This window comes from Leguminivora glycinivorella, chromosome 5, assembly GCF_023078275.1.
Source record: "Leguminivora glycinivorella isolate SPB_JAAS2020 chromosome 5, LegGlyc_1.1, whole genome shotgun sequence".
Taxonomy (NCBI): domain Eukaryota; kingdom Metazoa; phylum Arthropoda; class Insecta; order Lepidoptera; family Tortricidae; genus Leguminivora; species Leguminivora glycinivorella.
This window is the reverse complement of record NC_062975.1, coordinates 21788705-21814030: the sequence shown is the minus strand read 5'-3', so window position 1 is coordinate 21814030 and position 25326 is coordinate 21788705. Positions and strand designations below refer to the sequence as shown.

The 25326-nt window shown below is 39.0% G+C and overlaps 2 protein-coding genes across 2 annotated transcripts; both read right to left on the bottom strand.

The window, feature by feature from the left end:
* Nucleotides 1–1437: 1437 nt before the first annotated feature.
* LOC125226624 (FAD synthase-like) lies at nt 1438–23547 on the bottom strand. The gene is made up of 6 exons (XM_048130658.1): nt 23380–23547; nt 20471–20552; nt 7993–8162; nt 4639–4825; nt 3341–3462; nt 1438–2614 (listed from the first exon to the last, which is right to left on the bottom strand). The coding sequence occupies exons 2-6, from the start codon at nt 20540–20542 to the stop codon at nt 2449–2451; spliced, it is 717 nt and encodes a 238-aa protein (XP_047986615.1). The 5' UTR covers nt 20543–20552; nt 23380–23547; the 3' UTR covers nt 1438–2448.
* On the bottom strand, nt 22406–23382 carry LOC125226623 (tRNA (guanine(37)-N1)-methyltransferase). The gene has a single exon (XM_048130657.1). The coding sequence runs from the start codon at nt 23339–23341 to the stop codon at nt 22547–22549; it is 795 nt and encodes a 264-aa protein (XP_047986614.1). The 5' UTR covers nt 23342–23382; the 3' UTR covers nt 22406–22546.
* Nucleotides 23548–25326: the final 1779 nt, after the last annotated feature.

Here is a 25326-nt window from a genome sequence, read left to right as displayed (position 1 = left end):
ACGATGTTGCCACTGCAATAAAATTTTGTAAAATAGTATTTTTTTTATAAAAACACAGAAGATAAATTATTTATTATTTATTTCAAACTTTGATTTATATATTTAATAGCCATTATGTACATAAATACTAGGTCGCTCGATTTTTTTTCTTTTTTTCCGTGATTTTTAGTTGTAAAGTTGGTAAGTTGGTATTGCGCTTGTATCACTTCAGGTATCAATAACATGAAAAGTATTTTGACAGTGACATAAGTGACATTGAAAGCTGTGACATTGACGTATCTGTCGTAGTTTTTTTGGACTCGAATTAGCAATTGGAGTATAGCAGTGCGCGTCGTGGTGTACATGTATTTAGTTGATTCATTATAATTTAACAACAGAAATTTAACAAAATAAAACATCTACAAATTCCACGACTAACTAAAACAATACATAAAACACAGATGCACATTGCTTATAGATTAATTACATACATCTAGGTCATACATATGTCAGTAAATAAATATAAGGTAAGTATTAAAATATCAACACTTGGTTCATCAACATAGCAATCTTTTGATTTTTTCGAGAAAGCTGCCTGATGTGGATCCAAAAACATGAATTTATTATACTATTTAATTTAGATACTAATTAAAATTAGGTCTAATTGTTTTAAACATCATTTTAGAATAATAAAATCTCGGATACTGGTGATCATATATGAAAGAGGCGCGTTCCTAGCACACATTCTAAGCTCGAGTAGGTGAACGCGTACCATGCTTGTATGAGTGAGATATGACAGGTCGACTGTTCGCGTTTTTGGCAGGCGGTAACTGTGAGGTAACCGAGAGGGGGTGGGCGGCACTTTCAGCGGGGAGCGGGAGTGGCCAAACTGTACGATAGTACTCTTTATTATACTGTGATAGTATTATACACGAGGCACATTACCGATAATACCGATACAATCGATTAATTTAAATAAATAATTTAGATCCAGAAAATTTGTTTAAATACAGAACTATTTAATTTTATCGGTTTAATATTTTAATTCTATTGGTTTCAAATCAATTCGTTTGGTCAGATTCGTGAATGGTTTAAATTTCATTGGTTATGATCAGGAATCAACATCAATTTGACGTTTGGTCAAAATTGTTTTATTGTAAATTATTAATCAAGGTCATATTTTAGAACTATTTGAACTGGTGAATTCTCTTTTCTACGGTTGTAATGTGTTAATTACTATTTAAGTAAATTTATTTATAAAAACAAATCAAATAATTTTATTCACGTTTCACATTTCATAGGTATTAATTATGATTAAATGGACTACTCGTTGAAGTAATTTGTACACGATTAAAATGATTGACGACTAATGATTAATAATTTACCTATTTGGGATCACCCTATACGGAGCGTGACGTCAGATTAATGTCATCGGCATGAAAAGTACGCTCCTGGTTATGATTAATTGATTATCCTCGTGGAGTAGTGGACCTATGCACTAGGGTTACGTATATGCAGTACTTGAAGTGCACCAGTGGATGTATTTACGTGTGTCAAGGTCATAACTATATCTTCTCACGTGTTCCGTTGTGTTTGTCTTGCGCGTCGGGTCGAACCCGACCTACACTTGGGTCACGTATATGCTTTCCGGGATGTATATTGTATATTTTGAACATAACTATAGCTTCTCACGAGTCCCGTTGAGTCCGTTGTGCGCGTCGGGTTGAACCCGACCTATACACTTAGGTGACGTATATGCTTTCCAGGATGTATATGTAGTTCTGAACATAACTATAGCTTCTCACGAGTCCCGTTGAGTCCGTTGTGCGCGTCGGGTTGAACCCGACCTATACACTTAGATTACGTATATGCTTTCGGGGATGTATATGTAGTTCTGAACATAAACTATAGCTTCTCACGAGTCCCGTTGAGTCCGTTGTGCGCGTCGGGTTGAACCCGACCTATACACTTAGGTTACGTATATGCTTTCGGGGATGTATATGTAGTAACTACATAACTATAACTTCTCACGAGTCCCGTTGAGTCCGTTGTGCGCGTCGGGTTGAACCCGACCTATACACTTAGGTTACGTATATGCTTTCGGGGATGTATATGTAGTTCTGAACATAACTATAGCTTCTCACGAGTCCCGTTGAGTCCGTTGTGCGCGTCGGGTTGAACCCGACCTATACACTTAGGTTAAGTATATGCTTTCGGGGATATATATGTAGTTCTGAACATAACTATAGCTTCTCACGAGTCCCGTTGAGTCCGTTGTGCGCGTCGGGTTGAACCCGACCTATACACTTAGATGACGTATATGCTTTCCAGGATGTATATGTAGTTCTGAACATAACTATAGCTTGTCACGAGTCCCGTTGAGTCCGTTGTGCGCGTCGGGTTGAACCCGACTTATACACTTAGGTTACGTATATGCTTTCGCGGATGTATATGTAGTTCTGAACATAACTATAGCTTGTCACAAGTCCCGTTGAGTCCGTTGTGCGCGTCGGGTGGGACCCGACCGTCGCGCTCTCGAGCGCCGTCGGAGAGCTGCCAGGCGGGTCGGTAGCCCGAGTCGAGCGCTAGAGCCGGGTTCGGCCACGTGTTCAGCGTGCTGCCTATTGACGTGTATCTGTGAATACAATAGGAATACGTTTAAAATTAGTTGTATGAAGAAACTAATTTAACCCCTTTAATCTTAAAAATCGAACTAAGATGTCATATATTAAAGAAAAAATGACGGACACCACCAGTGGCGAAGGCCGGATTCGAACCGGCGTCTTTAGCAATCCGGGCTAACGCCATGAACCCCTAGGCCACCCCATCACAGCGAAAGCCGTTGAAATTTCTTTTCTATGTGCCATCTTTGTAAGACTAGGCGTCTTTGACCAACTCCAAGGGCAAGCAGTAGATGCTTGCACCTCCTATACGAAACCTTTCCTTTTTCCCTTTAATCTTGTGATTATTATTTCATGTTACCACCACGCTAGTTCTAAGTGTGTGTCTGTTTTAACATACAATCATAACATACAATCACGCCTGTATCCCATAAAGGGGTAGGCAGAGTAGGCACTCTTGGCAAGTAAGGGGTTGAAAGAAAACGAAACTGTGACATTGCAGTGACAGGTTGCCAGCCTCTCGCCTACGCCACAATTTAACCCATATCCCATAGTCGCCTTCTACGACACCCACGGGAAGAAAGGGGGTGGTGAAATTCTTAACCCGTCACCACACAGGTCTGTTTTAAGCCTGTTAATATTAATTTAGGGAATAAATAAATAAAGAAAAATCATACTTAAACGTTTGATACAATTCGCCAGTTTTCATCTGTTTTATATAGTACGCATACTATACATACCCTTGGTCATAGAGACTGCAGTACGGGACCTGTCGCGCCAGGATATAGCTCCAGATCTGATGGTATGACCAGTTCAGAAGCGGCGATACCCGCATTATTTGCGGCCAGTTTGCATCAGTTTTCTGCAACACAGATTATATTTCCTAGCGTCCATGAACCATATCGAAGCGCCCAAGGTAATCAAAAAATCAGAAAACGCGCTTTAAGGTCTGAACAATAGAGATGTTGAAATATGCGTGAGCACCTCTAGCGCTTCGATATATTATCTAATGGACATTGTACGATACGAGTACCATCGTCCATGCATTTAACCAAGACTCGGAACCGGTTTATTTTTTACCGGTTAAAACCGGTTTATTTCGATTTTACTCCAAACTTTGTAAAGAACGCGAACGTTATGAGAAATTTATTTTAAACGATATAAACCGGTTTATTCGACGAGCGGCGAAACGCACCGGCGCCGTTCCCTAATACCTACGTTCATGCAGCGACTTTTTTGTTTGATCAGAACAGTATTACCTATCCATGCTGCGGAATAAACCGGTTTATTTTGTTCTAAACCGGTTAATCGAACGAAACCTTTATGAAAGCGTTCCCCTAAAAACCGGTTTAAAAATAGCGGTTTTTCGAGCGAAAACGAAATTTAAAGGTTTTGCCGCAAGTATATGATAACGGTTTGAAAATTTAACCGGTATCCGAGCCCTGCATTTAACTAAGGATTCGTAGGGAGGCCGGAGGTAAACACTATTAGTACTAATACAGACACATAACTCACATAAGGGCCGGATATGGACAGTTAAAAAGTGGTTGCTGTTTGTACTAAACGTTTCTGTAATATAATATTCGAAAAATGACTCGCAAGAAATCGGATGACGGAGATCGGATTTAGTGCTTAAAGTACCATACAAATAGTTCTATGGCTATGACGGACCTTCTTTTCACGGATTCGGATCAGACGTAGTTCGAAACCGCTCTAGCCTTTAACTGAGAGCAATATGGTGGAGATGCTGGGATCTATTTTTTACCAAATAGAAAATGGTGGAGTTGGTGGGATGAAAATTTCGTCAGTCGTTAATTCCTCTAAAACTCTATTTCCGTCGCTTTTACTTTCTTTGAATTGATTATAAGTGAAAAAGTGGTTAGTAGTCATCAAAAAAACATGTAACTCAGTATAGACAGATAAAGTCTAAGAAAAAAAAAACGTTTTGAGAGCCATAAAGAAAAAGGTACGGTGGCCGTGTTTGACGCTAGATGACACTACAAATAACTCGAATTTACTGATCAAATTGCCCAGTTACCTGCATAAATTGTAAATCGTGGCTGTACGGGTCTGTCCGCCTCGTGCCCATGAGGCAGGCCTTTATCCTACTGTCCTCGTCCACGATCCTTTGCAGGGTGCTCTTCAACTCGCCTTCGGTCACCTCTAGCGAGATCCCGTAGTGGAGCTCCACTTGTTTCACGAACGCTTCTAGCTCTCTGAACGGACTGGAAAAAACAGAAAACAATTCATAAATTCTCGAAAATGTAGTTACGATACAAGTGCGGAAAAGAGGAAATACGGAACGAATTAAACACGACCAAGGAAGTGTTATGTTATGTCTCAACTGGATGAGACTAGCCCAGGGCCGGGAGAAGTGGCGTACTAGAAGCACATCCTCGGACACTAGCGATCAAATATATGAAAGAGGCGCGTTCCTAGCACACATTCGAAGCTCGTGTAGGTGAACGCGTACTATGCTTGTGTGAGTGAGATATGACAGGTCTACTGGTCGCGTTTTTGACTGGCGGTAATGTGAGGTAACCGAGAGGGTGTGGGCGGCACTTTCAGCGGGGAGCGGGAGAGGCCATACTGTACGATAGTACTCTTTATTATACTGTGGTAGAAGAGAGGCCTATACTCAGCAGTGGGCGATAAAGGGCTGATATGATGATGCGTTATGACTCTTTGAACTTTCGAAACAGGCACACCAGTAGGCCTAGCACATGATGGCCGCGAGAGTATGTCGCGGCGAGATAGATCACACGTCTTCTTCTAACTGTATAAATGACATAAGGACGGGTAGTCTATCTCGCGGCGACATACTCCCGCGGCAATCGTGTGCTAACCATGCAGTAATATATAAATGCGCACAAGTGCGGTAAAGTAGTACCAACATCGTACTTGAAATATAATTTGAAGGTATCAAACACCTGCTTTTACATTATTTTACACGCGCAAACGTTTTTATCTATACCGACTTAATCGGGTGTATCTAATTCAATTACACACGCACGTTTTCGGCATTTACTTTTATAAAAATGGCTTACCTACTTAAATTATAATAAACTTGCCGCAAACTATACAATAATGCCGGTTAGTTCTTTACATACATCCATACTTAATATTATAAATGGGAAAGTGTGTGTCTGTTTGTTTGTCCGTCGCTCCGGAGCGACGAATTGACGTGATTTTTTAAGTGGAGATAGTTGAAGGGATGGAGAGTGACATAATCTACCTACTCTTTGTCTCTTTCTAACGCGAGCGAAGCCGCGGACAAATGCACATATAAAAAAAAAGTCATTTATTGTCGCAAATAATTTTAAGGTACAATTACTTAAGTATTTATTTCTATCATGCAACTAAGAGTAAGCTACGCTATGATACAGTACAATCATGTCTATGTTCTGATATTAGCTATGATCACAACTTTGAGGACTAAAATAACTAAGTAACTACCAACAGTTAAATACTAGGTGCGACAATAGGCTCGAGACTCAGCTTGTGCCGCGAGTCTAGTGACTGCACAGCGCTGTTTTTCAGCCCGTACCTATTTCTTTGAGTGTATGAAAAAAGAATTGCTAGCTATCAGGGGTAATGACTTCTAACCCCTCATATAACACCTCAAGGTTCTTTACTATAGTAAATTTATCTAAAAATATGGTATTTATTAAAAAATCCCTTAATTTCCAGGTTTCACCCCCTTCCCCTTTTACAGATGTATAGTGCGAAAAGATTTGCCTTCGTATTGTTACGGAAACGTACGAAAGTGACATTGACTGAACTAGCATGACAAATACGAATGTTTCGGAAAAATACGAAGGAAACCCTTTTCGCAATAACATCTCTACGAGTATCATCGAGCCGTCAACAAGCGTGTCGTCATTGGTGTAGTAGTTTTCTACAAATAATCTCAAAACTAGGGATGTACCGACTAGTCGCCGACTAGTCGGGAAAGCTGACTATCCGGCCACATTTGTAGTCGGCGATTAGTCGGCGACTAGTCGGCAAAAAGGGCCGATTAGTCGGCACTTCATTAGTGATAGAAAAACAGTACAAAATTAAATTATCAGCTGAAAATTATGGTTGTATTATGTAGCTATTAGTAATTCCTTTTTTTCTCAAAACAACAAATATCTGTTATCACCACAGAAATAAATTTCCTACCTAGGATTATCGACTTCATAGGTAGGATCACTACCCACTAAGCCAAGCCGGTTGTTAAAAATTAAAATTTTGAAAAAACCCCCGACCGCGACATAGTGAACCGATTTTCATGAAACATGGCTAAGAACACTCCCGACTAACTCAGCTTTCAAACAAAAAAAACTAAATCGAAATCGGTTCACCCGTTCGGGAGCTACGGTGCCACAGACAGACACACACACAGACAGACAAACAGACAGACAGACAGACAGACAGACAGACAGACAGACAGACAGACACGTCAAACTTATAACACCCCGTCGTTTTTGCGTCGGGGGTTAAAAATGGAAAATGTATATAAATATTGTCATGAACCTTTGCACATCTGTAAAAAATCATGAAAAGCGCGAACGAAGGACCAAAAATGACATTCAAAATGTGAATTTATCGAAAATTATGTTCTGGCTATCTAATCGGCCACCCAAGCGCCGACTAGTCGGTAGTCGGCCTAGTCGGCCAAATCAATAGTCGGTACGTCCCTACTCAAAACCTTATTAGTTACTCAAATTAAAAAAAAAAAAACAGTTTTCTACGAGAAAAAATAAACCCATTTCATAACCGGGTACGCTAAGAAGAAAATATTAATCTTCGTAGAAAACTGCATAAAATAATGGTTTACTACGAGGAAAAAAGACAAGAAATATTATTTTTCCTGATACAAACCAAACACCTGGACAACAAGTCCTCATGCACCTTAAGGTTTTTTTTTTTAAATTATAAACTGGCCTGTGATTGACCTTAGTCGCACCTGATGGAAAGTTCTTTATCACAGATGTGTATTATATATCCTCGTCCTGCCCAATGTGATTTATAAAGGACATATTCCATTTTTAGAAATTATGAATACAATAAGCCTGGATGGGCAAAAAATATCTATTTTTTCTTATGTTTTACCTAAATCGTGGTACACAGGAAAAATTACCCTATTTATTCAATAATTTGGTTTAAATTTAGATGTCTCAAGCTGTATATGGTGAGCAGGACGAGAATACAGTCATTGACGGTTATATTATATCCAACCGTACAGTCTTAGAAATTTTTTGTGAAAGTCTATTCTAAGACTGTACTTAGAAATTTTTTGTAAAAGTCTATTCATACCCTATTTAATAAAATCTGGAGATTCTTGAGGCACGGCACGGCAGTGCCCTCGCCAAGACGAGCCAAGCTAAACATAAGGTAATAATCCTACCTGTTAGTCCTTATGTACAGCACTTTAAGATTCTTTATCACAGATGTGTCTTTGTATATGTCGGTCAAAACATTGATGGCTATGTCCAGTAGTACGGTGCAGTCTTTGCCGCCGTTGAAGGAGAGAAATACTTCGTCGGTTTTGTATTGTTTGAAGCATTTTCGTAGAACCTGCGGAAAAAATATATCAATCAGAGTAAGAGATACAATTAATGCTTTTATGCCCACGAATTATCAGTTTTCATGTCAGTATTTTATTTTTCCTTTATTTATCTTTTTTCTTATGCTAGGTTTTTTACAATATGAGTATAAAAGTAAAATAAAAAAACACTTACAAAACAATATAAAAACATATAAACATATTATAAAAAACCTAACCTAGGGTGCCGCCAGCAGCGGGGCAGGGCCCAAGCTGCCGGTGGTTAGGGCTGCAGAGAGAGGAACCGTCGAACTATCCGCGCTGTGTCCAAGATCACCGCCTTCTGCATCTGGCCCTTGATCCAGCCACCTAGCGAGAGTCTCTTAAGATGTTGGTCGAGACTCTTCGCTATGAGACCGTTCGCTGAAACGACTATCGGAACAATGATCGTTGATTCAACATCCCACATGGCGGTTATCTCGTGAGCCAAGTCTAGGTACTTTCAGTATTTTATGTCTTTCCCATCACGGAACAATGGTATTCCGGACCTTTGGGAGGCGTGCGCGGGGCCGAAGCCAACACGTAGAGGCCCTTTCGACACTTTAATGAAATGTAAGGGGTACACCGAGCGGATGTTGCCCTTGCCCGTATCATGGGACACACGCAGAGGCAACACCCGCCAGAGTGTAAGGACTATTTAAGAGTTAATGGAATCTAAAATGAACTGGTTTATTTTGATGAAAGTGATGGACTAAATACTGGGCTATGAATAAAAAACCGGTCGCCTGCCTAATAAAACGGTATCCAATTTTATTTCCGGCAGACGGTGACTCGTCCCCACAAGATGGGCCCCCACAAAAAGCGACATCCAAGATGGCTCAAGGGCAACACCGGTGTGAGAACTCAAGGGTGTCGAGAGGTGTACACCGCTTTCTGCCCAGCGGCTGTGAAGCCACTGCACCAACTCGCGTCTTATGCAAATTTTCTCAGTATTTTATTATTATTATTAGTTAGTGCATAGCTTAATTCGTTTATCTACATCCATATCATAAGTTCTCTATGATATGCTTAGGAGCGATAAGAAAATTACCTAATATATTAAGCAATTTGTATCTGCTAAACCTGAACCTGTGACTAGATGGGAAGACGAAATAAAAAATATCGCCGTTTAATACTGGATGCAAATAGCCCCTTCACGTGCGAAGACGGGGTTCTTGCTAGATATTATAAACTGACACTGAATAAGAAACAAAAGGCTATTTTATTTTATTTATATGTGTTTTTTTATTATTTATAGTATTTTACAATGTTATGCTGTCCCGATACTAAGCTATCATCATTATTGCGGTTAATGCACATTGCACTGCACAGACACATATTACTCATATTAGAAAAGGCATTAGGTTAGACTTTTCGATCGTATTGTGCAATAATTCTCATATTATATTGTAGGTACAATAATTACGTAAAACTACTATACAGTGGACTTCTGTCTCAAAGATTACCTAATCCTTAGTACTTATGACATCACATCACACTTTGTGATAAATTGATACCCGATTATGTACCTATAAATAAAAATCTTATGATGTGCGTTAGGTTCAATTTGGCTAATTTTGATCTTAAAATATTAGTAGAAGTCTATAAGGTGAGAAAATATAATAATAAGAAATAAATAAATAAAGGCGTAGAGATGTGACGACCCCATCGCCCATTGGTTTTACCAATGCAATCAGTCAACGCAGGGCAGCTTGTGGCGAGCTGTTGGGGAGTAACTCCCCAAGCGACCCCACGTACCCGAGTGCTCCTGGGGAGTTCTGATACCCGTAAGGCGGGTGGGTGGGACAGTACTCTCTACCTCTGGCTTGCCTTGGCTGGCCGTCCAGAGTGGAGTCGTTAGGGCTACATGCCCCAGGGGTGGAAGTGAAAATTTGCATAAGACGCGAGTTGGTGCAGTGGCTTCACAGCCACTGGGCAGAAAGCGGTGTACACCTCTCGACACCCTTGAGTTCTCACACCGGTGTTGCCCTTGAGCTATTTTGGATGTCGCTTTTTGTGGGGGCCCATCTTGTGGGGACGAGTCACCGTCTGCCGGAAATAAAATTGGATACCGTTTTATTAGGTAGGCGTCCGGTTTTTTATCCATAGCCCAGTATTTAGTCCATCACTTTCATCAAAATAGACCAGTTCATTTTAGATTCCATTAACTCTCAAATAGTCCTTACACCCTGGCGGGTGTTGCCTCTGCGTGTGTCCCACGATACGGGCAAGGGCAACATCCGCTCGGTGTACCCCTTACATTTCATTAAAGTGTCGAAAGGGCCTCTACGTGTTGGCTTCGGCCCCGCGCACGCCTCCCAAAGGTCCGGAATACCATTGTTCCGTAATGGGAAAGACATAGAAATAAATAAATACTATAGGACATTCCAAATAAATACATATGAAGTCTATCTAAGTAATTAATTAGCCATTAAAAAAATATAGGGGGCTTTACATACGTGCCGACTGCAACTGATACAGGGCCTAAGCAATATTGAATTTTTGGTGCGTTTTGATACTTAAAATTTTTTTTCGTTTTTTTGTTGATTGATACATACAAACTGGACCGGAAGAAGAATCGATAAGACTACAGTTTGTTACAAATTATTTAAAAAAAAATATGATAGGCTGTATAAGGGACACAGCCGTGATGGTTAACGTGAAACGTTGTGTGGACCACTACTATTGAGGAGGGTGCAGTAACTAACTATATTGCGAAGTGCGAAGGCCGAGCTCCGCGCGGGGTCGAAGGGCCGAAGCGGCCCTGAGAGGCTCCCAAGCACGCAGAACAATAACAAAAGTGTCTAAAAAAGCGACGCGAAGCTTCGAAACCCAGCGAGCTCCGCGTAGGGCCGAAGGCCCAGAACGTCCCTGAAAGGTCCTCGGGGTTACTCGGGTAACGGGTCCCACGGACCGACGGTTTCGACGGCAAAACCAAAAAAGTTGTATGTAATAGGCGTCGAGTCAAGAGGCCTTTTAAGAGGGACAGGGCAGCCTCTGCAGATGCGCTTGAATTTCTATTGTACATTTGTAGTTACATATGACAAACATTAAAAACTACATACCTAATTAGTTGCGAAAGGGATGGAAAAGTAAGCATTTCAAAGTCCTGGCCCCGTAGCCGAATGGCATTTCTGCAACGCGAAACGAAAACGAAACGCCGCAAAAGTTAGTCTGGCTCTGTCGCGCCTATACGCAAGAGCGATAGAGATAGATATCTACTAGCGTTTCGTTTCGTGAGCGTTTGTGCCATTCGGCTACGCACCCTGGCTGGATACACAGACAAGTATCTATTAGTTAAGTAATGCTCAATATTAGGGGATTCCCAGGAACATAACCTGAAGGTTACCTTGCATTCATGTGCGCACCTTTTCTGGCTGTCACATGGCACCAATGAAACTAACTCCCTAAACAAGCCTAAAAAAAGCTTGATCTGCATTTAGGTAATTTGAACAAAATTTTCTTCTCATAATAATTGCAAATACGACGAGTTTAGACGCCATTTTTAGTTAAATAAAATATGAAATAATAATTAAGAAAATCTGATATTTGAAAAGAAGTAGCCCGCCGAGTTTCTTACGGGTCCCATAGTGAATACCCCCCTCTAAATGAGGTGGGAACTGAAATCTTCTAGAGGCTGAGGCGTAGGGTTAGACACCTACATCGCAAGCCTTACTAACCTTCACCGCTTATTTATTTACTAGCTAAACTGTTAATCCCACTTCACAAAACTGCAGCTTTCAGAGGGAGTTTTAAATTTGCCGCCAGTAAGGTCTGGAATGACCTACCACCCCCATTGCGAGAACCGTTACCATTTTTAAAATACAAGCAATTAGTTCGAACACATTTCTTAAATATCCAAAGTAATTTGTAAACTCCAATTCTTTATTTATTTACTTATTTGCCTATTCATTTATTCCTTAGTACCTTTTTCCGGTTTTATTTATCTATTTATATATTTATCTTCTCTATGTAATGTCAAGACACACAATTAAGTACGCTATTACTCACACCTTACACCACATAACTACACGTACAAACCCCACGTACCCTAAAAAGCACAGAAAACGCTACTTTACACACGCTAGCAACGACCGTCCCCACTCCGTCCGGGACCAGTCTGAAAACCAGCGCAGAGCCGTTGGCGCTGCACACGCTGAGACTGGGACCCTTTGCCTCATCATAACATAATATTATAATAGGTTAACCAATAACCATAGTTCTTAGGTTAAGTTAATAAGTTTAAGTTTGTTTTGTTTTGTTTGTTATCCTACTTTGTCTGTTATTCTTACCTTTAAACTGTATAATGTAATGTTGTGTATACTTAGTATTAAGATGTGGCAATAAAGATTTTTTATTATTATTATTTATAAATGGGAAAGTGTGTCTGTTTGTTTGTCCGTCTTTCACGGCAAAACGGAGCGACGAATTGACGTGATTTTTTAAGTGGAGATAGTTGAAGGGATGGAAAGTAACATAGGCTACATTTTGTCTCTTTCTAACGCGAGCGAAGCCGCGGGCAAAAGCTAGTAAATAAATAAGCGGTGAAGGTTAGTAAGGCTTGCGATGTAGGTGTCTAACCCTACGCCTCAGCCTCTAGAAGCAGAAACGTCTGCTAACGATTCTAAACATTTTTATATTAAAGGAAAAAATGGACGTTTCTGCTTGTTAAAAATAAATTTAGGTAAGTAATTGTTATATTGACAATCCATACTAATATTATAAATGGGAAAGTGTGTGAATCTGTTTGTTCGTCTTCATAACGGAGCGTCGAATTGACGTTATTTTTTAGGTGGAGATATATAGTTGAAGGGATGGAGAGTGACATTATAGGCTTCTTTTTGTCTCATTCTAACGCAAGCGAAGCCGCGGGCAAAAGCTCTAATATGTTAACAACCCTCACTATTATATCAGCTCGGGTGTAAAGGGGTAAAACGGGCTATTGCTGTAATATGTTAGACAAATGCTTGTGACGGACCATAGTAGTCCCGTAGGGGAATCCACCTAACTTACCAGTTACGTATGAAATCCCCGCACTATAATGTCGCGTCTTTTCTTACCAGTTCTTATACGTTATTTACTAGAGAGAAATGGCATAATATTTATTTATTATATCTGTTTTATTACTGAGATGATTTTCTTTTATTTTCTATTGACATTGTTCTTCATGGATAATATTGATTAGTTCTATTTATTAATGGGATTATTGCCAGTTCACAAAAGAAGTTGCCTATATAAACGGATTGACGGGTCTACTAAGACCATTTGCTTAGGGTTTATGTTGAGATTTAGTGTTCAGTACTGACTTGTAGTTTTTGTAAAATGAAGCACGAATCCGAACAAAATTTTACTAGCAACAGCTACGAGTATATTGACTACGCACAACGTTTTGAGCGAATTCATCCAAAAGTGTTCATAGCTACAGTTTTAACCAGCATTGTTTGGCTCAGGCGGGAATCGACATTAACGCAAATGATCAAAGGAGTTGCGGTTATCTTTTTTATCAAGACACTTGCAGAAATAATCAATTTCTATACTTTTACATGGATGATGGAATTAATTATGAACTGTGGACCTATCGTCGGGGTTGTCATTTTCCAACCAGAAATACGAAGAATTTTACAATGTTTAGGAAGAAAAATACACTTGAAAAAGCAAAGAGACGTGAACGCGGATGTTCTATTATCTTTGGAAAAAGCACTGCGATATTTGTCAAATCAAGAAATTGGCGCGCTTATAACAATCGAGAGGTTGATGAGTTTACAAGATTATATTGAAACTGGAATACCCTTGGATGCTGATGTGACCGGGGAGCTTCTAATGAATCTTTTTACACCGAACACAGCACTACACGACGGTGCAGTAATTATTCGAAAAGGGAAAATTGCCGCCGCGAGTACCTACCTTCCTGCATCACACAGAACTTTGCCGACCAATTTCGGTACGAGACATAGGGCAGCATTAGGTATAAGTGAAATTAGTGATTCTTTAACGTTAGTTGTGTCCGAAGAAACTGGAGACATTAGTGTGGCTTATTCTAGTAGGCTGATGACCAATTTAACTGTTGAGAATTGTTTGCAAATTTTAGAATGTGAAATGTCGTCGATGTGAAGTTTTAGGGATCGTGCATGGACTGTAGGGGGCAGCACATTAGCCCTCCGTTCATTGGCAGACGAAAAAGTAGGTACAGTCACGGACTTTAATTGTTGATCCACTTCTAGCTCATTTTATACTGGACACTTCTTAGCTTAACTATGAGATTTCCAGTATAAAATGAGCTAGAAGTGGATCAACAATTAAAGTCCGTGACTGTACAATCAACCAATTCGAATCCTATAACTCTAGAACCCTGTCGTATTGACACCGTGTTTTATTTGCTATAGAAGTCAGTTTGACTTTTACTGTGAAAGGGTTCTAGTAGTCTAGGATTCATATTGGTTGACTGTACCTAAATGTTAAATTTATGATTCCAATACTGTGTGATGTATTAAATAATTTTTAAATATTATAAATGGGAAAGTGTGTGTGTCTGTTTGTTTGTCCCTCTTTCACGGCAAAACGGAGCGACGAATTGACGTGATTTTTTTAGTGGAGATAGTTGAAGGGATGGAGAGTGACATAGGCTATTTCTTCTCTCATTCTAACCCCCCTTTTACTAAAAATTAGGGGTGGTCGTTTGTATGGAGCACTCCGCAGTTTTCGAATTTAACGCGAGCGAAGCTGCGGGCAAAAGCTAGTCTAATGATATGATAACAGCACAGCAGATAACCAGATAACACAAATAACAACAAATCCCTGACCTTCGAAACGATTTTTCTGCATGTCAGTGTAGGTAAGGCTATAGGTATCTGCTAATAAATGCCCCTTCTACGCCCATTGGGTCGTTTTTGACCCCCTGATTCCCCTGAATCCTGAATAAGTCGCTCCTACTCTATTGAGAATGAGCCTATATTAGAATCATATTATGGGCTATATGCTATATCAGCTATATGTATGTATATCTTTTTTTTTTTTTGGCCGGCCCAGGTGAAAATATCGGTATACTCATGGGTCGACACGTTCGTTTTTCGTCACGTTCCTAAATTAGTCGGTAACTGACTTAAGACTACGATAAAACACGAAAAACATAAATTTAACAGCGAACATGCCTAAAGAAGATTATGACGAGTAAAGAACGAGACGGATTAAGGTAAAGATGAACAACGAAATTGACCATTTAAGTTGAGAAAGACAATCGACGATCGTGACGAATAAAGAATGGCTGACGAAAGCAGAATCGGACAAATAGGCTAGTTTCCTACTAGTCAAATCAGCTTCTTTTTAAGAACTGTCAAAACGATTTGCTAATATGGAATTAATATGAAATACTGAAGAGTGACATCACGGTCAATTCATTTACTTAATATCTTTCTCTTTGACTTATTAAATAGAAATTATGTTTATACATAACCACTGTCCATATTTTTCTTCTAATGATGTGGTGCTTTATTTCGTGCACTGCATAAAATATTTTAATTTAAGTATAGGAAACTAGCCTATTTAGGAAGGTGAGGAAAAACGAACGTGCCGACCCAAGAGTATACCAAAACTTTGAGTAGACATTATATTTTAGATTTTGTATTATTTGTGAGTGTTTAGTAAACGTCTCAATTTGTGGTTCACTATTATCTTACAGAAACTTTTTTCGCATAATATATACACCGTGTTTCACTTAACACTAAAAACCTGAAAACAGTTTGTTCAGAATCGAGAGTAGAATCGATTGAGCTATATCTTGATGGGGGTAATATTTTTATTTAAATTAGTATTATTAGCTATTTTTTACGTGCCCATTCTATTGTACTCGTAATACAACATTGTGTATATCGCATTGCTAGAGGTTGTTTACCTTTTTCAGTATTTAGGGGTATTAATACTGGCTGGTTACTTGGACGATTATTTTTTCCGCTACTAGTTTGACGTTGTTTGTCAGTAATCTTAATGTTTATCATAAGTCATAACAAATTGAACTCGTACCTAATTATAGTATGAATTTTTTGAAACGAACGTTTCTAAACAAAGGTATTGTTCCTTTTGTGTTGAGCGGGAGCTTCTGTATTTGCACGCGCTAAGACAACAAGAAGCAACTGTATCCTGATAATTGTAAGGTTCAAATCTGTACAGCAGCAAATTTGAGATAGATTATTTTGGAAATGTGAAGCGATAGACCACACCGCTATAGGTGCGAAAATACAGCGCTTCTAATACTTTGATACTTGATGGTGTAAGTATAGTACATATAGTTATAATAATCATCGGTAATATGTCAGTCTGTATAATAAAAATAACACGTTTAAACAGCGAAACTGCCAGATTAAAAGGTTGATAAGCACCTGGCACCTTAAGGTGTCATCGCAAAGGGACAATAAACACTGATAAGGTTTTTCAATCTGACCGCCATTGTTATGTTTTGTTATAAATACGGTTTACGGTTTGTTTAGTTATTTATGTTATTTTATTTATCAAGACTTGTACCTAATATTTATGTAATTACTATTTATATATTGCTATATACAATTGTTGATTGTTAACAAAATCATTAATAAAAAATAACAGTGATAATATACGTGTTTCATTACTTACAGCACCACCACCAAGTATCAAAGTATTAGAAACGCTGTATTTTCGCACCTATAGCGGTGTGGTCTATCGCTTCACATTTCCAAAATAATCTATCTCAAATTTGCTGCTGTACAGATTTGAACCTTACAATTATCAGGATACAGTTGCTTCTTGTTGTCTTAGCGCGTGCAAATACAGAAGCTCCCGCTCAACACAAAAGGAACAATACCTTTGTTTAGAAACGTTCGTTTCATAAAATTCATACTATACAACCTTGTCATTTTGAATATTGGGTTTAAATTTGCTTACTGCGATTACCTGTCCAATTTGAAGTGACCTTAGCTCTTAGCTGTCTATTGGTAAACCTTATGTCGTTGCAGTAACGTACACAAATAAATAGTCTTATGGTTTATGATGGTAGTTAGCAATTATTTTATTGAGTGTAGAGCTAAAAGTCAAGTAGAGCTGTACAGAAAATTAAAAATTCAATTAAAAAAAAAGTAACGATCAGATTAAAAGATGAATTCTCTAGATGAGTTTAAAAAAATAAAAATCAGTTGGGGTGTCTGAGGTTTTGAGTGATACCGGAAACACGTTGTATATATATATATATATATGATTTGCGTAATAGTTCTTGGCAGAAGTCACGTTCGGCAGAAATAAATACCTTACGCAGATTTGGCATAAATCATTTCGCAGATTTTTATAATACCGAATCGTACGTTGGCATAATGTTAATGGGCATTCTAGTCGAATGGTACTTTCGCAGATAATATTTGTGCATAATATTTAGACGGCATAAAGTTGCAATTTGCTTTTTGATAGCGAGTCAGACGTGATGGGCTATGCAAGATACCTAACACTCCTCCTCGCTTCGCTCGTCGTCGTACCTAACGGGGGCTCTAGACAGTATTTCCTTTTCGATAGCTTGTCATAATTCTGCTCCTGTAATAGTATGCCATACGATTGTTATGGTACATAAAATTATGCTAAATCAAAGTCTTCCCAAGTAATGTTCTGTGAAACAATATTCTGCCAAATGTGTCGTATGCTCGGTAGTAATAATGCGAACTAAGTTTTCTGCAAAATTACCATTCAACCGAATGTTTTTCTGCGAAACATGTTATGCGAAGTGTGTTTCTGGTCAAAATTATTATGCCAGATAAGGGTAACCCACTGAAACTATGTTATCTTTCCAGCGTGTCAAAGGATGTCCTGCTTTCCGTGTGCCCTCTGCCTCTGCTCGTCTGGTGAACCAGTGCAAGACACGTTGACTTCATCGGTTGTCGTTTAGTCTTGCGACGCGCCCGGCCCATTTCTTTTTCACTTTCGCAGTCATTTCTAGTGCGTCGATGATTTTTGTTTTAGATCTTATATCGCTGCTTCTGATGCGGTCATTTAGTTTGTAACCTAGCATACTGCGGTCCATAGCTCTTTGAAAACTCCTCACCTTTTTTCGGCAGGATGCTGTTGGGGCCCATGTCTGACAACCAACAGTTGGTAGCTTTTGGGCTGTAAATACACTAAACTCAAAACACACGGGCGGTGATCGTATGAAAATGAGATGTTGATGACTTGTACGGCTTGTACCCCTTGGCCTTGGGTTACCCTCATCTGGCAAAATCATTTTGTCCAGAAACACACTTCGCATAAGGTGTTTCGCAGAAAAACATTCGTACGAATTTAGGTACGACGACGAGCGAAGCGTGGAGGAGTGTTAGGCTATCAATTCAATTCAATTCAATCATTTATTCATAAATAATAATTTACACGTCACATCATCATATTACAATTTGCATTTCTATTATAGTTCATATTGGTAAAAATAATAATAGTAGGTACTTAATAATATTTTACATGCATGTTTTTTTTTTAAGTTAAATTTCGAGTATGAATGTTCTGTCTATTCGTTGTAATAGGTTAGTAGGTTCAGCTATTATTTACTTTTTTACTTGCCCAAGTAATCGTGCAAAGCATAGTACGCTTCGGAGATTAAGAGGGATTTTAATTTTGACACGAACAAGCTGTTACTTTTAGCGGTCTTGATGTCCTCGGGCACTTTATTATATATTTTAGGACCGATAAAGTTGAGGCACTTTTTAGCCTTAGCCAATCGGGTTCGAGGCGCACGGAGCTCCTGGCCGCGTCTGAGGGGATACTTGGGTTCAACAGCGTCCGCCTGGAACTGTTCCAAGTTACATCTTACCTGTTTGGCTACCTCCAGAATATAGAGGGAAGGTAGGGTTAGGATTTTGTAACCTATGAACAGCTCCTTGGCCGGATGATCCCATTTGACCCCGGCTACTACACGGATTGCACGCTTCTGTAACCGAAAGACCCTTTCACGGTCAGCGGCGTCCCCCCATAGATGCACACCGTAAGCTAGTATGGAGTGGAAGTACCCAAAGTAGGCCTTTCTGACGTTGTCGGTGTGCAGGCTTGGTCGCAGTCTAGTGAGCGCGAAGCAGGCAGCAGCAAGGCGGTCACACAGCGCGTCGATGTGCGGTCCCCCCACGTTAGGCCCGAGTCGATAGTGAGCCCTAGATACTTGACTTGGTCCACTTGCGGCACCGGTAGGCCATTGCAGGTGATATTGAGCGTGTGCTCTCTCGTTCCACGCAGGCCGAAGTGGACAATATTGGTTTTCTCAATATTCAGGGCCATGCCGTTCGCTGCGAACCACGCCGCAACCTGGTCCATCACTCTACTTAGTTTGAGTTTAAGCTGGTCGTAGTTGTCTGCTGCGACAATCACACAACCGTCATCAGCAAAAAGAACGAACTCCGCTTCGTTGGATGCCTCTGTGAGGTCATTCATTAAGATGAGAAATAGCATCAAAAAGCAAGTTTGCAACTTTATGCCGTCTAAATATTATCTGCGGAAGTACTATTCGACTATAAGACTATTATGCTCATTAACAGTTGCTGGAAACCACTGGCCCCGCCTGGCTCAAAATAGAAACGACTGGCACGAGATGGAGGAGGCCTTCATCGAGAAATGGATGATCCCCAATTAAAATTAGGTTTAAGTTTACTTATATTTTAAGTTTTGAATAATATATACATTTTTATTTGATAATTTGTAATGTGCATTCTTTTTGGGGACTAAAGGCTATTTTTATTTTATTTATAAGTACCTACGTGCGACTTTCGTTCCGGAGATCGCGGATTCGAACCCAGGCTCGCACCAATGAGTTTTTCGGAATTTACGTGCGAAATGTCATTTGATATTTGCCAGTCGGTTTTCGGCGAAGGAAAACATCGTGAGTCGTGAGGAAACCGAACTAATTCCAATAAGGTCTAGTTTACCCTTCGGGTTGGAAGGTCAGATGGCAGTCGCTTTCGTAAAAACTAGTGCCTACGCCAAACCTTAGGATTAGTTGTAAAAGCGGACTCCAGGGTCCCATGAGCCGTGGCATATTCCGGGATAACGCAAGGAGGATGATGATGATTTAAGGAAATAAACTTGAATACCTTACCACAAAATTAAAATTTTGAAAAAACACCCGTCCGCGACATAGTAGACCGATTTTCATGAAACATGGCTCAGAACACTCCCGACTAACTCGACTTTCAGACAAAAAAAAAACTAAATCTAAATCGGTTCATCCGTTCGGGAGCTAACGATGCCACAGACAGACACACACACACAGACAAGACACGTCAAACTTTTTTGCGTCGGGGGTTATAAAGATACACACCTGTTCGGACTCCTCCAAGACGTCAGCAAAGTCCGGGAGCTCCACACACACGTGTTCGCCTTTCTGCGGCATCTTGGCTACACTGAAAACATGACCATACCGCTCAGTAAAACCATCATTTTATAGTGCGACGTTTTCAATCTAAAGGTACCACACCGTTGGTCGTCGATAAGATTGATTTCATAGTGATGGGAATACTGCCTTATTGACAACCTGTAATACCTTCCTTTTCACTGAAAACGCCACATACTATATGCACAATGCTGCATTCTGCTGTACAACTATGAAGCTTAGGTAGCTAGAAACTTTAAGTATAATGTCCATTGAAGATTATGTCAGAACAGGTACGACTATATTGCTTTGTTTGCATTGTATAGAAAATCGTTAATGGCAATCAATATGATTAATAACAAAATGAGACATTTCCTCTATCTACTTATGGTAAAGCCTGACCAGAGATATGACCATGCGCCACGTTGCGGAATTTCATTAGAACTACTTCATTCTATACTGAACTTTCACCGCATACATCAGAGGGATCTTGACAAGTCATATACATATTTCTGTGAGCCTAGCACATGATTGCCGCGAGATAGATGTGTCTTTTTCTAACTGTATTGAGAGTAGATAGACTACCCGTCCTTATGTCAATAAGGACGGGTAGTCTATCTCGCGGCAATCATGTGCTAGGCCTACAGTACCTACTGATAATGTACGCTATTTGACGCGGTTTTAAGTGGTACTTTTAATTGAAACTGTCACAAAAGAGACGTATGTTTTGTTTTTAATGTTTAACCAGCTGATAAGTATGGTAATTAGAATTGACAGACAACAAAGTATACTTAATGAAAACAAAAACTGAAGGCTCTCTAAAAGAAACAATCACGAAAATAGAATGAAACATAATTGTAAAAATGATATGCTTAGGACTAGCAAGCCACTGAAGCCACCCCATGGGTAGTTTTAAAGATATTAATAGTCGTTTTAAAGACTAATTTATACTACATAGTCTTGTAGTAAAAATATGTATGTTCAGTCTTTATATACAGTTCAGTATAAAATAAAGGGATGTAAAGTCGCCGTCAATAGAATTTGTGAACAATGTAAACAAACCTTGTAGTCAAAACGTTTTTATTTCCATTCAAACTCATCATTTAATCAGTTCATACCTTTAAAATAATAAAATGATGCTAGAGAATATTGATATTTTATATAATGGTTTGTGTACACTGGTTTGTGACAATTTTTGACAGCGATTTTATTCAGAAGCATGTTGTTTTTCTATTTAATTTATGTCTTTATTTTTTGTTATATATACATAGGAAAAAAATGGTTTACTTAAAACCTTGTGTAACATAAGCTCATAAATATTTAGCTTACATTGTTATGGAAATAAACAATAATTGAATAAAACAAATATTGCAATAAAACATTTATTCAAATATTCTTATGTGTTAATAAAACAATAAAATGTTTTTTCTTACAAAACATGATAAACTTAACATCCATTAACACAAGCTTTTTTAATGCACTATTCATTATGCACACAAAGCTTTTTCTTTGGCGGTTCACTGACACAGTCCTTTACATTAAATAAAACTTTCTTGCCGAGTCGAAATGTAACTCTAATCATCTCCTTCTTTGGTGATACATTCCGCACATCATAAATGTCTATTATGTCATCGGTAATGTCACAACCTATGTTCTCAATGACCATAGTCTTTGCTGCAGAAATGGCATCACCTGGGGCAAAACAATATACATAAACAATTATTTCAAAGTCCAATTTTGCAGCAAGACTTTGATCTTCAATTAAACCATTGAAATATTTCAAAAACTCCACAGCAATGGCTGGCAAATTCATTGTTACATGTAACTTTGCTCCCTTTTCTAACTTCTCCTTACCTAAACAGCAATCTGTAATGTATTCTTTGAAATTATTTAAAATAAAATCCTTCCCGTCCATATTAAATGACTTAAAAAGACTCGTGTTAAGTTTATTCAGCTTGGCATTTTGGTTTAACCATTTAAAGGAGTCCGGGTTTAAATCATTAGCAAATACTTTGCACTTCTTCTTTACCCCGGTATGGCAAATGGGCCTACGCCACAAAAAACATCAAACAACACATCTCCCGGCCTTAAAAAACCAAGGATCCTCTCATGTTCTTGTCCAAGACGCGAATTCCAATAAACTTTAGAAAAGTTAAACAGAAAGTTGCACTGGTTTTCTTTAACAGTCACAATGAAATCTTCTTCCCCAGCTATGACTTCCATACTGAAGTTACGGTAGGTGTTGTCAATGATGCTGCTCTTGTTCACCACAGTCCGGCAACTCTTGATCTTGTCCACAAACACCTGACCTATTAGTGAACGGTACTCCAATAGATGATCCTTCAAGTTTAGATGAATGATGTGCCCGACTTGAGTGAAACCGCTGACTATATCTTCGTTTTCTGGCAGCACAGCCTTGAAGATTGTTCCATATGACCAGTTCTCATAAGACAGCTGAACATCTTTCAACTCAAAGTTAGTTTCAGTGATTCCAACTTCTAAAAGTCCCTGGCGATGACTTTCAGATATGTCGGTATACAAATTGATTTTATCAGGGTTAAAGTAGATGCATTTTAGCTTGTTATCACTGTCATTCTGAACAGGTTTAAAGTTCTCTAACTTAAGGAAGTAATCCTTGCAATTTGGTGTGATTTTTGACAACTTCTCTGCTGGAACTTTCAATACGGGCGTTTGGATCTTACGAGTGAATTTTTCACGTTCTAATATTTTCATAGCACGGACGCCAAGCGGCATCAATACAGTTGACGCGGTGGACATTGTTCTATAATAAACTACTAAAAGAGTGTGGGCAAAAGTCATGCCATTCGAAATCAAAACGAAGTCTACTCCATACTAACCTATATTTTCGAGGTCAGAGTGCATTTGTTCCAAACTTCAGGTAAAGGCAGGTGTTTACGTTTTTCTAATACTTTTCAGTTATAAAAATGATTGCTGATTAAATCCACCGTGGAATTTGTAGACTCGTAGAAAGTTTCAATTTTATGATGCAAAATATTGCATGTCAATTTGACTTTGACTTTTGTTTTTTTTTTTATTATTGTACGTTTCGTTCCACGCTTTTCTTAAAGAGCATTGAATCACTATGGGTGTCTGTATAGCGCAAAGCAAGAATCTTATATACATACTGGATGTTGCACGCCGAACATTACTTTGAAGCCAGAAAATTTGACCTTGAATTACGTCACGCCGGTCTTGCATCTCTTTCTTTAGGGTGTCCATGATTAAGCATACATTAGGGATATCCCGCGGAATTTGACGTATTACGTTTATACGACTGATTGATTTTGTAATTTATTAAATTCAAATCCGATCAACCGTTTTATCACGAACGTGAACATCCATCCTCACAAACTCAAGTAAAAGGTAAAAAATTACTAATTTGTCCATAATTTGTCAGTCGTCAATAAGGTCCATTTCTATGCCACTCTGCAGTTACTCGACCTTACTGATGTCCGGCAAAAGGTTACCTTTTCCTAAGAACACTACAAATACGATACAGTTTTTACCAGTGGTAAACTAGGTACTGGTTTTTTCCTCACCTCCAAACCTAGGGGTGGTAACACTGGTAACCACTGGGAAATAGTTATGTTATACAAGGGGGCAAAGTTGTATTTTAACGGCGAGTGTGGAATGGAAATACGAGCTAGCGAATGGATTCTAGGGTTGAACCGTTCAAGAATAGAATCCTGAGCGTGGCGAGTGTTGCAACATGAGGCTTATACAACTTATCGTTTACCAAAGAGGATCGAGTATTATAGAAAATTACTGTCAAAGTAAAATGTGTAATCACAGTGCATAGACTGCCGACATCTCTCGACACAGGCTTAAAACCTTTGAACCTAAACTAATCCCAGTAGCTATCAACCCCCGGTGTGGTAATTAACAATGTGGGGAAAATCCCAGTAGTTAGGACAGGTAAAAACTTGGTGGTAACTAGTGGGAATAGCCACAAAAATATAAGGGAAGTATTTGTCAATGGGGAAATAATGAAATACTAGGACGTTTTAAAACAGTATCTTTATTTTTAAGCGCCGCCCCAAATCTCAAGGGAGGTGGTTCTCAATTCGTACGTATTTCAATTCTCTTCGCATGTATATATGTATCTCAATTTAATGTTTATGCCACGACGACCGGTCTGGCTCAGTCGGTAGTGACCCTGCCTGCTAAGCCGCGGTCCTGGGTTTGAATCCCGGTAAGGGCATTTATTTGTGTGATGAGCACTGATATTCGTTCCTGAGTCATGGATGTTTTCTATGTATATAAGTATGTATTTATCTATTTAAGTATGTATATCGTCGCTTAGCACCCATAGTACAAGCTTTGCTTAGTTTGGGGCTAAGTTGATCTGTGTAAGGTGTCCCCAATATTTATTTATTTATTTATTTATATCTCCGTCGTTACTGGACCGATTTTTAAAATTTCTTTCTGTGTCATAATCTTCAGGCTTAAAGTGCAAATCTGCAAATTGTCGAACGCTCTGAAACATTTCCTTTTATCGGTACAATCGACAGCCAACGCTGCCTCCTTCCTTCATCTTTTGGAACACTGAAAAGTTTGATATTATTCATGTTAATTGTAAAGACATAAACAATAAAGTTGGTATTATTATACTGTGATATGAACTATGAACATAGAAACTGTACCAAGTTGATAGATTTAGCTCCATTCAATAAGAGTAAATACCATGTAAGAAAAAAGATTGGTCACCCTAGTCGTAAAACCACACATAGCATTATTTTTCTTTTAAGGTCATATTTATCGTTCTAAACCTATTCGTGGGAATT